We start from the raw sequence: 18,647 nt of genomic DNA, 5'->3' as shown, positions 1-18,647 counted from the left end.
AGCACATCCTTATTTTTACGGAGATTTTGTAAACCGATCCTGGAAATTTGAAAAAGATCCGGGAATATTTATTTTTTTGGTTTTAATAATGATTTTGTAATCAGTAAATCAAAATCGAACTAAATATCATTTTTATATACATATTCACATTCATGGCTCCATAATCTGTCGGTACCCGTATGTTTGCATAGCACAAGGTCACGTCAAGTTTTTCTCTTTTTTTTTCTATGACGTCTTTACTGTGAATCTGATAATTCAATGGATGTTGGCTGGTACTGATTGATATTATAGTCTAAGATGTATGCTTAATTTCATTAGTTGTTATTGGCTCTGTCTTAACTGTTGTCAGTAACTGCGAATATTCACAGATCTGTTCTAAGTGTCTCTCTGTTTTGAGGATGTATTAATACCAATCCACGTCCAATCTATATCCATCTAATGAGTTCAGGTTTTTTAAACTGATTTTAATTGTTTGTTCTTATGTTGTTCTGTGACACCGCTGTTCCCGGTTAGGTAACCCAAAACACTAGTACAACTCCGCCGTATTCTGTGTGTTCCTCTCTTAAGTCAGGAACTTGTAATTCAGTGGTTGTTTTTGTTGCTCTGTAACTTTTTTGTTCATTTTTGTACAAAAATGTTCTTGTTTGAAATGTTTTACATTTGTCATTTCGGGGCCTTTCATATCTGACTTTGCAGTTTAGGCTTTGATCATTTTTGAAGTCCTTGACATAAACTTGTTAATTTCTGTGTCAGTTGGTCTCTTGTTGAGAGTTGTCTCATTGGCAATCATACCAAATCTTTTTTAATTTTGAAATTATGTTTATTCCATATGCAGGAGTTGTTTGTATTTCTATGCAATCAAAGTCATATGAGGGCGTTCCTCATTTCCATATACATGTTTGGCAAACAACGCAATCAGGATCAATATCAAAATATGGGAAATAGTTTAAAAAAAAAATTATCAAATCATAATAAACGTCCGCGTTCTTTGGTTTCTGGTAAATACTTGTCTCGTAAACATTTATATCACATCATCTAATTTTATATGTGTACAAAGGTACACATTTATGTAACCCTACTTTTAGGGTTACATCACATTGGCTTGAGTGTGTAACACCTGAAACAAAGACCGAAAATCCCAACATACAATAAAGCAATCGGAACATAAAATTTTTAACACATGGTATAAGTTTTTAAAATACTTTTCTGTTTAAATGCTTAGTATGTATAGACCATAAAAGAGTAAGTAAATATTAGCTTGTATCTATTGTTGGTTTTACATAGTCTTCATCTTTCTGGTTTTCCGACATATCGAAATAATCCTCTTTATCACTATTAACTGAATTATTGTCTTGTCCACCCTTAGAATTGTCGTAAGAATCTTTGGTTGGTTTGACACAATCTTCATCTTTTCGGTTTTCCGTCATATATAAATAATCTTCTTTGTCACTTTTTATCGAATTAGTGTCTTGTTCGCCCCTAGAATTGTCATAAAGTTCATCTTGATCATTGTTTTCAGTAGTATAACCGTTTAATGCCGTTGCAGCATCATCATAGTCGTTATCTGTGTCCTCTTTATTTTCAGCAGCATTTAGGTGATACTTTTCTCTATGCATAACAGGTATTTGGGGTATTTCTAGGTGCTCCTCGGTGAATGGAGCAACACACAGGTTAACGGGAGAAGTTTTGTTTTTATTACCCTTATCCGTTGGATCTGACTCGTACTGATTATCGGGTGCACGAATCGATTCTCCTAGAGCATTAATTGGTTCTAAATAGTCATCATCGGGTTCATTCATATAAATATGCTCTTTCTTTATCTCATTATGTTCTATTTTAGTATTTTCATCCTCTTCATTTGACTGCTTTTCTTCCTCTGGAACAAGATAGTCTTTTTGTGATGTTTCATCATCATTTGGATAGTCCGGTGGTACATGAATATAATCACTTAAGTCACTTTTGTTTTCCCTAACTGGACTGGTCTCTAATATGTCTGTATAGTCCGTTGATGCCACCCGGTTGTTATCAGATTCTGTTAGCACGTGCTCGTTTTCCCAAACCTCGTCATTTTTTAACATGATAGGATCTGTAGGATGTGTCTGAACGTGATCGTTTTTCCAAACCTCGTCATTCTTTAACATGATTGGATCGGGTGTAGGCTGTATTGAAAATTTCCTGTCGTATGACTCTGCTATAGACATAATTGATCCATTACTTATATTTTGGTCACAAGGTATGGCTGGAAGTTGTCTGCTGTTGGGGCTATTTAGAAATGATGCAGATGGTAGACTTGGAATGTCTCTCTTGCTTCGACTTCTGCAATAAAACATCAAATGTAAGATAAAAACGAGTGGGTATAGTTAGAGTAAATGTGTGTCAGAACTAATCAAACACACCAGAAAGGAAAAACAACCATAAAAAATGTCAAATAAAATTAACAGAATCTATGTATCTGCACTAGATGCGCATTGCGACAACAAATAATCGAGGCCTGCATATCTTCAATTCAAAACAACATACAAACGTTCAGGAGGTAGTGCAGCAAACAAGAGAAAAAGTAAAGCCAGTTTCGGTCAACAAATCACTGTGCATGGGAAAGGTGCACTTCGTAATCTATATGATTTCCTAAATTTTATGACAGCAAATTCAATTTTACCGATTTCCTTATTTTATAGCCAGTACTTAAGTACCTCTGTAAATGTTCGTGTATTTCATGAACATTTCTATGCATTTTTTCTCTGGAAAACTGCAAACCATGGGTACCTGAAATACAGCAGCTAGCTGCACGTTAACATGTTAAGTTTTGTTTTACTACCATCGACTTTCTATTTACAAATACATGTATACGCAATGGTGTATTAATAGCATGGATGAGCAAAATCTAACAATTTATCTTGTATACATACCTTTTTAAAATACATAAAATGATTATAATAATAGCCAATAAGACAACCCCTCCACAAGCTCCACCAATAATGTACCATAATTCTACAAAATATTTTTAATTTTAGTTTCTTGTTTATAATTTGAGTTAAGTATGATGTGTATTATCACTGAACTAGTATATATATTTGTTTAGGGGCCAACTGATGGACACCTCCGAATGCGGGAATTTCTCGCTGCATTGAAGACCTATTGGTGACCTTCGGCTGTTGTCTATTCTATGGTCGGGTTGTTGTCTCTTTGACACATTCCCCATTTCCATTATCAATTTCATTGATGAGTAGCACTCAATAGTCTTACAAATACGTCGTACGTAATAACTAATCCCATTGTTTTATTAAAGAAAATCTAGCATATAATATGAATATAAGTTACTCTGATTTCAATAGGCGTTGTCAAACGTTTTGCTTTAAAATTGATTGTTCTATTAAGGGATTGACCTATGACTTTCTTTTAAAATGCATCAAGGTGGAACTGTTTAGTCGACTTAAACTAATGTCCCCCCGTCATTTCCTGAATTTACTCCAATAAAAAAAAACAGCAAACGAGTACTATTTCTTCCATTGTTATGGCAACAGGAATACAACTATGTTTAATTGGTGGAGACTTGTTTTTAAGAATTTAATGACAACACGTGAATTGGTCCTGTGCCTTTTCTTCATCCTCCACCACAGACAAAATCTATGGTGCCATTTTGGGGATTTTGGGAAGTTAAACTATATATATAAATATGAATAAGGGATGACATTCATTTTAGTTTTAAAATTATAAACAAATAAAGATAAAGGTGTTGGTGCATGACTTCAGTGACAAAAATGTCAACTGTAAATGTGGTATGATGACAATTAAGAACATATAAAAACCTTAGCTGTATTTGGCAAAACTTTTAGGAATTTTGGTCCTAAATGCTCTTCAACTTCGTACTAATTTGGCCTTTTTAACTTTTTTTTATTCGAGCGTCACTGATGAGTTTTTTTAAAGACGAAATGCGCGGCTTGTGTATATACAAAATTTAGTCCTGGTATCTATGATGAGTTTATTGTGTTGAGATTTGGGAAACAAACGCGTTTCCAAATAGTTAGGAGTAATTGATGTGCACGGGTCGGGGCACGTCCACTAATGACGAACATTGGTACACTAAAATATGCCTATCAAGGCAATTAAGACAATATATGTTTAGGAGTAAAGGTCTGAATTGTCTTTTGAAAATTCAACGATTTCGAATATGAGAGGAGGACAGGACCTCTAGTGAATACCTAAAATTTCATTGAAAATAGTGTTGCCATGAAAAAAAAAGTCAAAAGGTTCATGATATATTGTGTTGTTGTGAACATACAAATATTAATTTTCAACCTTGACGGTTAAAACTTAAGGTCATATATTATCTTTAGAATATCGAAAGATACATCGTATTGAGATCCTACCAGGCTTATATTTTTTCATACGCCATAAGTGTGTTTCGTCAACATAAGACTCATCAGTGACGCGCAGATCAAAATAGTAAAGAAAGCAAAGCAAAGATGTTGAGGATTGATGATTCAAAATTCCAAAGAGTTATGCAAAAAACGGCTAAGGTTACCGGTATCTGTCTGGGATAAGAAAATCCTTAGTATTTAGAATAATTTATACTTTTGCAAACAGTAAATTTATAAAAATGACCATATAATTGATATACATTAAACACGGAATAAAAAAGAACACGTAGTCAAGGTCATACAAAAAGTCACGATTTTAATAGTAAAAAAACAATCATTTGTAATTTTTTATTTAAACTGTAGAAGAATGATTTTTGCAGCATATTGGTAATTATCCTTCAGAAGATTATAATAGCCATCTGCTGCTTTAATTCATCTTTATCACTTTGAGCTCTAGGGATTTACGTTTACTCACCATTTGATGAACCGGATGTTTTATCTGTTGGTGTTACAGTTGATGGCTGTTTTGTAGTGGTAGTGGGTGGCGGTTTTGGTACTGGACAATCTGCTCAGAAGAGAAGTTGACATAGATTGATATTGCTGCCATTGACATGAACATTAAAGGGGGTCACTATTTCTGATAATATGCGATAATAACTTTGACTGCTGTACCTCTATTTTTGACATTTTTACCTAGCATGAATAAATGTTATGTTTGTTTGTTTTGTTGACACATCGTAGTCAATATAGTAGAATTTTACACGACTGTCATACAAGTAAGAGGTTTAGCTAGGTATAAAACCTGGTTTAATTCACAATGTTCTACAAAAGAAAATGCCTGTACCAAGTCAGGAATATGACAGTTGTTGTCCATTCGTTTGATGTGTTTGAGCTTTTAATTTTGCCATTTGATTAGGGACTTTCCGTTTTAAATTTTCCGCGGAGTTCAGTATTTGTGGGATTTTACTTTCTGCTATAATGTTGCCTACGATGACTTAATGTAAAACAGAAATTTAATACAATCTTTGTTTTCTCTACAGTAATTTAACAGAAGTAATAATAACATTTGTAATGTATTATACATACTTGAGACCTTGTTGCATTCATTTCCTAGGTTAATAAATGTTATGCTATCCAAGGCAATAATACTGAATGCGTTTTCTCCTGTTTCTGCTTGGAAAAAAATCTAAGAAAAAAGGTGAAACGGCAAATAAGTTAAAACCGACGAAACTACTTTCATTGGACATGCAAATAGATGAGGCCATTTTGCTTTATGATATTGTTTGTTCCGGATTTTGGGAATAACTAAACCGCCGATAGTTTCTTACTATCGTCCTCTTATTTGAAATACTGTTGATCAATATGTTTGGCTAAATCTTATTAATACCAAGGACACATGCAGCGCATGGTGGACATTTTTAAGAATAACACAAGGGATTTAGATCTTAACAGACATAGATAATATAAATAATATGTAAATATGCAAATTAACTATATACACTTCAACTTGCTACATGTGCATGTTACTAAATCCAACGTTAAAATTGATAAATTAAATTGTAATTTTCTAAACCTTGACAATAGAATTTTTCATGGTAATTCAATCATTTGAAACTAAAGCATTAATTGCCAAAAACTAAGGAAGGTTTGTTCAAACACAGCAAAATTAATCTTTTCCTTAGGTAGACAATTCTACGTACATTGTTCTTCGGACAATTCGAATTTTGAAAACAATGTTTTTATGTCTTGTATTAATATGATTTCATGTTATTATAGGCGTATATTTTCCTTTTATTATATGTATTGCTTGTTTGATAAATAGATAATTTTGTTTGATTCGTCAATCAAAAGTCAACTTAGTTATTTGATTTTATTGTTGATAGGAATGTCATTCATAGCAATGATCAGCTATCACGTAATAAGCTGTATTGGAAGACAAAAAAAACCAGGTGTGTCCTAAAAATTCAGCCATTGTGTTTCAGACATTCCCTTGCATTATTTTCAATGATCCATTTATCATGCAATAGTCACGATGGCAATTGATGTAACAATGCTAAAATCATAAATCTACCAATTCAATATGTTTTTTTGTTTGTTTTATTGTAAATATTCATACGCATTCTTGTGACATTACCATGGAGATGAAGTGCTGTCGTGAATATTGTGTTGGCGTAATCTTCATGAAACTCTTTTTTTTCATGGTTTGAGAATGGAAATGTAATTTTAAGAATCCACTGCTTCTTTTTGTAGCTTTATACGGTTTAAAAGCGTTCATTTATTTAGAAATATTTAACGAATTCTAGATTTATAGAGAAAAGCTTAAAATATTTCTCATTAAATTAGAAATTTTATAAAGTTTGAGAGATTATAATTATCATGTCAATCTTTTAAATTGCAAATTCATATGAATGAATAATGAAACGTGTTCTGTTAATTTTGAAATTCTGGAATTGAAAATCTAAAGAAATGTATAATGCTATTACTGTGCTTTGTAATGTATATAATACTTACCCCTTGAGCTTGGCTTGGCAAATCTGAGAGAAAAACGGTCGAACAACCCCAGAAATTTTCTTTTTTATCAATCATATTGAGAACTGTAAGAATTCCACTGGATACAAAGTAACCAAACTTTAACTCCTTTGAGTAATCTCCATATAAATGGTGTCTGAATTTAATACATGAAACACCGGCTGGCTTGCTGAAATTTATTTTCAAAGTAGAATCTCTGTTGGAGAACTCGCTATCAATTTGAGCAAAATAGTCTGCAAAGATATAAGTACAAACATGTATAATAATTAATAAATATTAATGAAATATCAACAAGTGGTCATGTCATGATACTAAAATAGTATGCAAATCTGACTGAATGGAGATTTGAGTTACACACCAATGGAACATGTTCATAAAAAAAATTATTTATTGGGTTAAACTTTATTTGTAAATATCATATACATCTTATATATAAAAGAGTATCCCTCTCCTCCATGTCCTTGATATATTAAGACAGTGTTTTTGAATACAGTGACGGGGAGGCTCACGAAGATGGACCATAAAGTGCAGTTCACATCCACACATCAAGAAAAATAAGAGAAAAAGGTCTTCTATAACACGTCACATTTCTGTTTTTTTTTTATCCTTTGCAGTATTTGTCATATACAAAAACCTACAAGCATCAATATGAATAGACCTGACAGGTTTTGCAAGAATAACCGACAAGTATAGCACTCCAAATGGTTAGTTTATTGAAAAAATAAACGACACAAAAAAAAATCTTCTTCAAATACTAGAACCATCACATTCACTTTTTAGTACCCCCTTTTTTTGTTTGGACTAAATTTTAAATCCAGAATAAAAAGACTTACAAGAAAGGGTATCAGTGAACTAATATTCGCCTCAGATATCATTATTAGCTATGCTATTGTCGATTTAGGATTATTTTTTTTTTAAATATTAGCTTGGATACCCCTATACCCATATTTCTGAAACTTCCAAATTTAACCGATACCAGCATGTAAAAGATGCCATATTTGAGTTGCCAAATCTTTTAAACCTATAGTTCAAATCCTTTAAAAATTTCACAAGATGTTTAGCTTGGCCTAGTTTATCAATGAGAGAAAAAAAACTGACAGGCTTTTTTTTTTGGGGGGGGGGGGGGCGGATATAGTGTGGGGTACCAGTCGTATAATTCAATACACCAGGCGTGCATTTAGTCTACATAAGGCTCTTATAGTTGTAAAGCCAAACAAAAAACTATAGTGTTAGCTATAAGTAATTATATTGTACTATGGTGTAGACGCTTTCGAATTCGTGTCCGTGAGACAAGCAATAATTTTACAAATTAGACGCATTTATGCTGAATAATTACATCACGACTAGAAACATATTCTTCATTTATAATATGTGTTTAGAAGTAAAGATAAAAGTTTCTATAACGAAACGTTGAAATATAATAGAAAAATCAATGATACATCGGTTAGGGATTCCAATGAGACAAGCAGGTTTCTATTGTTTTGTACATTTTTCGTTTCCCAAAACATATCATCCAGATACATCATAAGATCAAATTGATATTTCTAATAAGTGCATTAATGTTATATGTTTTATATATGTTTGTGGAGTTTTAATTCCCCGAGGGTATCACCAGCCCAGTAGTCAGCACTTCTGTGTTGACACAAATTATCATTGATATGGTCATATTTATAAATTAACTATTTACCAAACTTTTGAATTTTTTAAATACTAAGGCTTTTCTACCTCAGGAATAAATTACCTTAGCTGTATTTCGCTAAACTTTTATGAATTTTGGTCGTCAATGCTCTTCAACTTTGTACTTATTTGGCATTTTAAACTTTTTTTGGATTCGAGCTTCACTGATGAGTCTTTTGTAGACGAAACGCTAGTCTGGCGTAAATACAAAACTAAATCCTGGTATCTATGATGAGTTTATTTAGAGTTTAAAATTGTCCAATTCCAAAAAAAAAAACATAAATTCAAGGTAAGTGGCTTGAACTCAAATATAAAATCTTTGAAAAATGCATAGGTACATGTTAAAGTTATACAATACTAAACAACATAGTATTGACGAAAACATACCTCCATCTGCAGGTGCTTTTGGGCCTGATGTACCAAATTTTGATTGGTTTCTTCTTATCCAGTTGTCACTCTTCCATCCACAAAAGTTTAACTCAAATCCACAAGTAATCCCTGGGGAAAAGAGGAAGTTTAAACATTTCTTGTTTATAATTTCTTGTAAAAACAACTCTATTACTGCAGTAAAGTGAAGATTTTGGTATTTATAGTACACACTTATTGACATACATTGTTTGTTGGTTTTTTTTGGTGAATTTTTTTATGAAAACCAATGAAAATTGTGTGTAAAACATTGTATGTCAAACATTCGACTAAGGAGTAGGGGCATTAAGGCCTGGTTTTGGCCCAAGAAAATAAAATGTTTGATAACTTCCTCAAATTGGCACATAATGTTTAGAAATGCATAGGGTCAAGAAATATCAACGAAAAACATTAAGATTTTTATGTGATGACGTCACAATTACGTCATAATATGTACTGTTTTCACAAAAATGAAAAAAAATTACAGAATTTATGCAGTTTTCTATCTTTATTTCTGTTGTGGAAACATCGTTGGCAGCCAAGAAACAACAAAATAATTTAACAGAAGCTTAATTATAACTATTGACAAAATCTCACTAAATATAAAGTTGTTTCTTGGATGCGCACATTCTTTTTCAATCTAAAATATACTTAAAAATTTGATGAAAAAACAAAGAAAAACACGAAAGTTTACAAAATATGCAAATTAAGTCATGATTTGTTGCCATGGTAACTGGTTCAATGTCCAAAATTGTTTTGTTTTTCTGAATACCTTGTACCTTAGATATTTACAGTAATTTAAAAATATGTATGATAACATTTAAATTTGCAGTAATTTTTGGGCCAAATGAGGGCCTTATTGCCCTACTATAGGTTCATAAAAAGTACTACTAATAGACATTTGCGGAAACTAGGTCTACACTTAGGATTACACCTTATAGGCGAGTGATATGACAGCTAAATTTACATTTTTAATGCACTTACCTAACACACGGCTAAATTATATATCACTGGAAAGCTAAGAATGTGTACTTTCTAAATATCCCGGTCGTCAAAAGAAATTATGGTGCATTTTTTTTTAAATCGAGGTCAAAGGTCATGGGTGCAATGTCAATTCACGGATACTTCCAGTAGAAAAATCGAGTCAAAACAAATGCAAAAACGAAATATTTTTATAGGAATGCTGTATTACTGTTGGGAAAATATATTTCTATCATAGTATTAATTAATTTTGGTTGATTTTAACGGTAACGCATGTTACGTAACGTTTTCTCTCGGAGTCTTTGAAAATCAACCATTTAATTTAAGTCATACAAATGTATCTGTAGTCGCCCTTGCATTATCTAAATCTTATAATACCTCCATATCATTTGATTGCACGTATTTACAAACATATATCTGCAAATTTGATATAAATAATCAGAAACAATATATTTCAAGCAAGGGGAAATTATAACATATGACGTATTTTTAATTGTTCAGAAAAGTCCCATGATGAGCTGTATATTAAAATTGAGGAAGCGTATGGTCTCCTGTTAGTTTGAAAGCCTGCCAACCGCTTCAACATCAGACAACCATAGGGCAGATTTTTTTTTATTATTGTTATGCAATATGTTGAGTCTGGATCATTTCATTTACATCACTAAATCAGATATGATAAGAGTACTAACTAACATTACTAAATGAGTAAAGTGCTACTAGTATATTTATATCAACAAATTGACAATTTTAATATAAAACATCACAAGGAAAATATGATCACTAATTGTACGTCAGTCTGTGTTTGATTTTACTTTAGTCGGCCGCCGTGTATCTTGAGATATCTAATTAATCAAACAACACTTGACAAAGTAGTTTGTACTTTTTTTAAATTACGCTAGTGATGACGTTCGGCTACTTTGTCACTAAGTATTACTTTTTTATATCTTGTTTCACGGCTTCAAACGGAGGAGAAGGTTATCCTTATATTGAACCTTTTATTTGGCTTTCTTATGTTAAAATCCCGTTAGCGTATAACCTAAATGACCAAAACGTCGGACCAATGGGATGTTGGACCATTTAGGTGTCGGAATATCAAGTTAAAGGATTTTAAGTTAAGTTTTAACATATTTTCATTGTGATATGTCTTTATAATATACAAACATAGCATTAAACTTCAAATAAGTGTTATAAAAGCATCATAATATAGCATATCGATTATTGAAAGCGATCCATTTTAACTATAGATGCGATGAATTATCACTGTTAGGGCAGTCATTATTAATGTAGAATTTTCAAAGATGCGAGGAATTTTTATTCTAGAATTATGTGATAAATGCACTTGCAACAAATGAAAAAAAACTTAGTTGATGACTTTAGGATTTATGATACATGTATTTTCCAATTGAAATACAAACTCCTCATTCATTCTTCATCAAATATATAGCTTTTCAAACTTGTAACAAAAGCGATTCTCAAAATGTCATATTGTATTCTTCAGATTACGTTTCTCCTTGATTTTAACTTATATAGTGAATCACTGGAGCGTGACAGCAGAAGGCCCTCTTAAGCAGTCAGTGGGCCCCTACTTATGAAAAATTCTAGATCCGCGAATGGATACTACCACAGAGGTAAAACCATGCACATTTGGGTTATTGTACACGAAATGCATGCTACAATTCATTTTTGTTGATTTTAGACCCTTTGGAACTCTATGTGGGCTATTTCAGCAACTAGGCAAAAAATCCCCAAACTTGATACATGGTCAGATTCAGCATGTCAACGAATTCCAAATATCTATATTAAAGGACTTTTGTCTATAAATTTGGACCCCACAAAATTGAAAAAGGGACCAAAAATATGAAAAAATGCATGCATCGGATACTTTTGTTATTGAAGGCATGACTGTAACAATAGGATGAATATACAAAAATATCTTTTTCTGGGGTCTCATTGGGGGGTTCTGATCCCGGATCCCGCCTACTGTGTTGGCAGATTCCCGTATTCCGCTTATTGTTTTGTCAGATTCCCGTATCTCGCTTTTACTATGCAGTTCTAATTTTTTGTAATTATCCGTGTCCCGCTAGACTTCATTTCCCGTTTTTCTCTACACAATCATTTGACTTTCACCTGTCACGCTTGCAAAAAATCGGCAATCCGGCGTGACGCTTATACCCAAATGTGACCCACTATTTTACTCTATTTTGACTCATATAAAGCCCATTATAAATATATTAAAAAAGTAGCGTAGATTTTTTTCATCCCTTTTTATCCCGTCTCGTTTCGTTTTTGAGCCATATAGATGTCGTATGTGACAATGAGACAACTCTCCATCCGAGTCACAATTTATAAAAGTAGACCATTATACGTCAAAATACGGTCTTCAACATGGAGTCTTGGCTCACACCGAACAGCAAGTTATAAAGGGCTCCAGTGTACAACCTTTTAAACGGGAAAACAAAGGTGCAATCTATATCAAGATGTACGTAATTAGTGGTGAGGTGTCATGGAAATGGATAAAAAAAATAAGGATAAAGATCTCTATACGCTTTATAAGAAACTAAATGGAATACATTTGAAATAAATGTTATTTCTATTGAATTTAGTAGAGTGTTTTAAAACCAAACTTTTATCCGTAAGTTAAATTTTATCAAATCTTTCTCTTACTTTATCTATTATTTGAGCAAGTCGGCTAAATTAAGGCTTTACAGCTAATTTCCTAATGCATGTAAAGCAAAACTTTGGTTGGCTTGCTTGCTTTGTTTGTATAATTGTTTATACAAACTTTGTAAATAAGATTGACATTTTTAAACAATATGAATAGGCATACATTGTAGTTTAACCTGTATTTTTAATATTTGAATTAAATTGGGTGTTATCATAATGATTATCCAATAAAAAAAGCAAGCAAATCAACTAAAGTCTTGCTCTACATGCTTAAAGAAATGAGCTGTAAAAGATAAAAAAAATAATAATTATACAGTGAAAATGCACCGCATATACAATACTAATGATTCGCTCAACAGTTAAAAGAATAGTATCATTATTCGACAGTAAACATGACTAGCATTACGAAATCATCATAGTGGAATTTAGTTAAATATGAAGAAACTGAATGACAAAACATATTCTACGTTATACAACTTTAATAATTGTATTAAAATGAATATTTTTTACTGCAACAACATCTCACCTGTTAGTTATAAAGCACCTGCACGATCTGTTCGTGAAATGTCCTAAAAATTCACCTATTTTGGTATATATTTCACAGTTGGATGGCTTTAGGCGCGATAAATCCCGCTCTCATCTCTTACTTTGTTTTATTAGTATTATGTATTTCTGAACATATACATTTTAACTATTTTTCTTCATTTTCTTCAAAAATTAAAAAAAGTTCGTCTGTTTATTTATCATTCTACATTAGACATTTATGGCATATACAGTAAAAATGATATTTTAGGATCCGCACTTTACATACACTGGTTACTAGTAACATTTTATCATCAGTCATTATGTAACATGTAGATACTGATATTGTTTAGTATTGCAAGATCTTTGATAAATCAGAAAACAAAACACAGGATATGGCGGATATTTTTTAGGAGAATAAGTCTTTACATTTTTCATTTTTTGAATTTCGTTTAAAATATTGACAATTCGAAAACAGTCCTAAAACTATAATTTTTTGGCCAATACAATCATAACATTGGTTTAATTATAAACCTATGATTTTTTTTAGTTAGAGAAAAAATGATATGAAATGGGTTTTTTTTCTCGTAGGTACGAAATGGTAAACGTTGGGAACGGAATGGTATATTTTGGGTACAAAATAGTCAAGGTACGAAATGACTTTCTACCGTCAGGAATTGTGTTGATTGAATTTATGTATGAGATTACAAATAGGTTAAACAAACCTTAATGGTGTATCAACAATTTCTTCATTAAACCTAGACTTTTTTTTATACGAACCAGCAGCATGTTAGTTAAGCACTAACCTTTAGGCTTTAACTTTTAAAACAGTATCATGTAGTCTTTCTAAACCACACAACCGATGTTATTTACTCCTTTTAGTCATTTCTTCAATGCCAGAAATCAAATTTCAGTTTATAAGTTTTAGCCTCTATCAAAGTACGTTAAGATTTACACATGGGCAAAATGTCCTCGTTTATGTATAGCAAATGTACCGTCTCATATCATTAAAATGAATGTAAATAGTGGTTCTGGAATGTCACTTTTACAAAAAGAGATCTGAAGAACATGTATTCTATTTAATATGATATTCGAAAGCTTGCTTTTCATACGAAGTTTTTCATTGATTGGGAATTGCTGCTTCAACGGATTTATTGGACTATGTATTCAAACAAAGTAAAGCAGAAGTGACCCTTTTGAAGGTTTAGCGGATGTCATCATGATTTTATTTACCGTTATGGTATATCTGTATCGTAGACAAGTTCCAACTGTATATGGATCTGCTAACTTTTAAGAAGCACCTTTAGCGAGGTTATGTATTGCTCTTAAGACAGAAGTTTACAACTACAGCGGGTTTTTATTAAAAACATTCTTGATATTGTAAAAGTAGCTTCAACAGTTTAAGAGAAATAAACAAACAATTAAAAAGACTGAATCCTGATACAGACACACATACACACAAAATAACACACAGTCATCTAGAGGTCATCACACATCTAGAGGTCAACACAGTCACAATATTCAACGTTGACAACTGCTTATGTAATATTCCTTGCTTTATTTGAAAATTGGTTTAAAATAAAGATTATCGGAAACTAACTGAGATACACCTTCAATACCATATATAACCAAGAGAACTATAAGTCGTAGTCTTAAATTAAGAGAACAAGGAAAAACTGACAATCTTTGAAGTAAAATAATCTAATCGGTCTTTTTCAAACCGCTGGAAACTAGATAATAATCCTGATTTGAATGGTATCGTCAGTGCGTTATTGTTAATTACTTCTTTCTTTTAAATTTTTTTGGAGGGGGTAAGTCATCCGTCTTCGTAGTAACCGGTTTGTTGACTTTGAAGAACCATTTTCTTTCTCATATTCACTTTCTAATTCAAAATGAAGAATTCAAGTGACAACTATAGTCATTCTACGAGAAGTTCTTCCGATTCAATTTACTATCATTTCAAATTGGACATTCGTATTTATTTTGATTATTTGATACAGCAATTTCGTATTTATTTTGAATATTTTTGTCAGCTAATGACTACTAAGTTTTATCTGATATTAACATGAAATATATTCTAAACCCAACTAAAGTCAGCAAGTAAAATATTTTGGCTCCTTTCTGAATATTTAGGCTAAATTTTGAAACAGTCTATGGAACTTGGGACAGGGGAACTTGTTGTGTTGTGTATTGTGTGTTTGATATTTTTTTTTATCTTTGATATAAATTTCATTATTATATTGTTGTTTATACACATAATTATTGGTTTGTCTTTGACCGTCGTAGGTGTGTTATTTGTGCTAAATAAAGATATATTAACTAATCGATTTATCGAACAAGAGAGAAGATATCAAGGAGACGATTAGAACTTATAACTCCTATCAAACTAGAAAAAACCATGGCCAAAGAGAAAAACGACGGAAAGAAAACAACAATAAAAAACATTACTCAGAAAACTAAAGATTGAGACATACATATCACACTATATATGTCATTAAGTACCAGGAGGAAACTAATAAGGTAACCGTTGGTCATGTAAATTGTTAAGCTAAACTGATAGAAAAATAATAAAATGAATAAAAATGAAACACAGTAGTGTCAATCGGGGTTAAACATCCACCAATATTAATAAAATGATCACACACAGGATATTGGATCAGTTTTTGTATGTTCTTGTAAAAGGATGAAACGCACATGAATGTAAATTGATACATGTAAAAATAGTTTACAAATTTTTGTAAGAAGTGTTAGATATTTAATTGCAATTTGTTTTCGGCATTCAATTCTAGACAGAAACGTTAAAAATAAGTATCTTAAATTACGATTAATCATTGTTATTGTCACATTTTTATCAACACAAATCCTTTAAATCTTTATTAAGTTATTTTATTTCCTTGTCAATAAAGAATGTCTTGTTATTTTTTTTTTTTAAATTATATCAATTTTAATTTAAAACTCGGTCAACTTGATGACCGGTGTTTGTCATTGAAAATCACTCGCTTCGTGAGCTTCTCCGTAGGTGCAAGAAGCACAAACAAATTTCAATTGTAAGCTAAACATTTAAGAATATTACAGACCTTATCGATTAAAATAGTCAAAGTCAAATTGGGTATACATTTGCGAAGCCCAAGAGAAAATTTCCTTTCACAGCAAATCATATTGACAATATTCAGATTGTTCCTATTTTATTTTATATTGATACAATACCCAGTATAACCAGGTGCTCCGCAGGGCGTACGACCCCAGTGGTTGAACCCTGTACAGTTGGGGCAAATTTGGTCACAATATTCAAGCTGTGATCAAACTTTTGACATAATATAGGTTTTTGTCACAAAATTAATGTGGTCAAAGATCTAACAAATCTATTGCACAATACTGTTCAAATGAAGATTTCTTCTTGAAACTTTTCAAATTTCGAAATTTGAAAAATGTTGAAAAAAGGAAGCCCTTCAAAAAATGGTAACCCCCCCCCCCCAACTTTTTGAAACCCCCTTGGAGCAATAACCCTTAAACTCAATCCCATGCTTTCCATTGCAGTATTGAACCTTGTAGTACAATTTCAGAGAGATCCATACACTGAAACACAAGTTATTGTCATGATTGTTTGAAAACTAGAAACATGCTTCTTTTTGGCTCTTTTTGGCCCTTTTTGGCCCCTTATTCCTACATATTTTGGGCAATTAATCAAAAACTAAATCCCAGCCTCCCCTTTGTTATATGGTACATTGTGGTACAATTTCAGAGAGATGCATACAATTACACCTAAGTTATTGTCTTGAAACTAGCAAAATGCTTGTTTTGACCCCTTTTTGGCCCTTAATTCCTAAACTTTGGCCCCATAACCCCTAAATTGAATCCAAACCTTCTACTTGTGGTTTTTAACATTGCGGTATGATTTCAGAGCAATTGAAATACTTCTAACAACAAGTTATCATCCTGAAACTGAGAAATGCTTATTTTGGGCCCCTTTTGGGCCTAATCGGTTGGGACCATCATCCCCAAAATCAATCCCAACCCCCCTTTTGTGGTATTAAACCTTCTGAAAAAATTTCACGAAGATCTATTCACTTAAACTAAAGTTATTATCCGGAAACCAATGTGTCTTCAAACGACGACGACGCTGACGACGCAGACGACGCAGACGACAACATCATACCATTATACGATCCCAAAAAATGTTTGGGGTCGTATAAAAATAAGGGGATGGGGTATGGTTGCCAATGAGACAACTATCCACAATATTTTAAATGAAGTTGATATAAGCAATTATAAGCAACATTACGCGACAATGAGTAAACCCACACCGTATGGTCGTCTATAAAAGGTCTGGACATGAAAATTGTAAGATAAATCAAACAAACAAAAATTTACCGGCAGAATTTATAACAAAGCAATTAACCAAAAAACAAACATAACAGACACATACCAACACCAACCACTGAGCTAAAATGTTCCTGACTTGGGACAGGCAAATAAAGAATAAGGCGGGATTAAACATGTTTGTGAGCTCTCAACCCTTCCCTTTCCTTAGACAGTAATGTAGCAGCACAACACTATAAGTACCAACATGTTGGTGTGTTTGCTAACTGTTTTGAAATATCATCTAAGGAGAAGTCGTTTAGCATTGAATTGTTACTTATTGCTTACCTTCATTACTACAAATAATTAAATCTGTAACCATCAACAATAATATAATCACCAAGAAGTTTGTCCATTTGAAATAGCTAATCATAATTTTGACAAAATATCATCCCGGAAGTATTTTATATTATTGTTTTTTATTATCTACCTGTGTTACTTATCATGTGGTATAAGATTTAAAGTGTTTAAAAACCTAGTGTTCGATAAGATTTGACAGGTAAAGTTAAAGCAGTGATGGTAAAACATATGTATATGTGTAAACAAATTCTCATTGTCACATATTCTGTGTCAACGATATATTAAAAGTTGTATATAAAAGTTGCATGTTATTTTCAACCATACCACGGAGTACATGAGATCTTCCACAGTGTTTTTGTTGGGGTTCGTGTTGCTTATTCTTTAGTTTTCTATGTTGTGTTTTGTGTACTACTGTTTGTCTGTTTGTCTTTTTCGTCTTAAGCCATGGCGTTGTTTGTTTTGTTTTTTTTTGCGATTTATGAGTTTGAATGTCTCTCAAGTATCTTTCGTCTCTCTTTTGAAGTAACTTGGGTAAACAAAATGTAGATACGATCTGCACGATTGCTTTACAAATAAGGACTGCTTAACTGTAATAGGCGTTCGCAAATGTTTTATTTTTCCTCAGCAGTACTCAAACGCCTACATCTGAGGCATCCTGGCAACCCCTAGACCAAAAGCTTTGATTGCTTCTGCATTTATATTTTTTTTATATTTGACGCTTCCGATATTTGCTGACGAAGTCGGAACATTTATCCAATGCTGTACTATAATGTTTGTCTTCATGCAATTATTATGATAATAATGTTATAGATGCATACAATAATCAATTTCATCTTCTACTAAGGATTAAGT

General features: G+C 32.2%; 1 protein-coding gene across 1 annotated transcript; it reads right to left on the bottom strand.

The window, feature by feature from the left end:
• Positions 1-1,186: 1,186 nt before the first annotated feature.
• Positions 1,187-17,918, bottom strand: LOC143072933 (uncharacterized). The gene is made up of 7 exons (XM_076248108.1): positions 17,784-17,918; positions 8,952-9,062; positions 6,870-7,120; positions 5,445-5,544; positions 4,834-4,923; positions 2,907-2,988; positions 1,187-2,316 (listed from the first exon to the last, which is right to left on the bottom strand). Exons 1-7 carry the CDS (start codon positions 17,866-17,868, stop codon positions 1,254-1,256), a joined length of 1,782 nt encoding a protein of 593 aa, XP_076104223.1. The 5' UTR covers positions 17,869-17,918; the 3' UTR covers positions 1,187-1,253.
• Positions 17,919-18,647: the final 729 nt, after the last annotated feature.

This window comes from Mytilus galloprovincialis, chromosome 1 (assembly GCF_965363235.1).
Source record: "Mytilus galloprovincialis chromosome 1, xbMytGall1.hap1.1, whole genome shotgun sequence".
Lineage (NCBI taxonomy): Eukaryota > Metazoa > Mollusca > Bivalvia > Mytilida > Mytilidae > Mytilus > Mytilus galloprovincialis.
The sequence above is the reverse complement of the archived record's forward strand: the minus strand, read 5'-3'. Positions and strand labels throughout refer to the sequence as shown.

Excerpts from the sequence above, each read along its gene's own strand:
- LOC143072933 (XM_076248108.1), bottom strand. The coding sequence starts at position 17,868 with ATGATTAGCTATTTCAAATGGACAAACTTCTTGGTGATTATATTATTG. Across the intron at positions 7,121-8,951 it reads AAAAGCACCTGCAGATGGAG|ACTATTTTGCTCAAATTGAT; the intron begins GTATGTTTTCGT and ends ATATCTTTGCAG. Across the intron at positions 2,317-2,906 it reads ATTTTATGTATTTTAAAAAG|AAGTCGAAGCAAGAGAGACA; the intron begins GTATGTATACAA and ends GTTTTATTGCAG.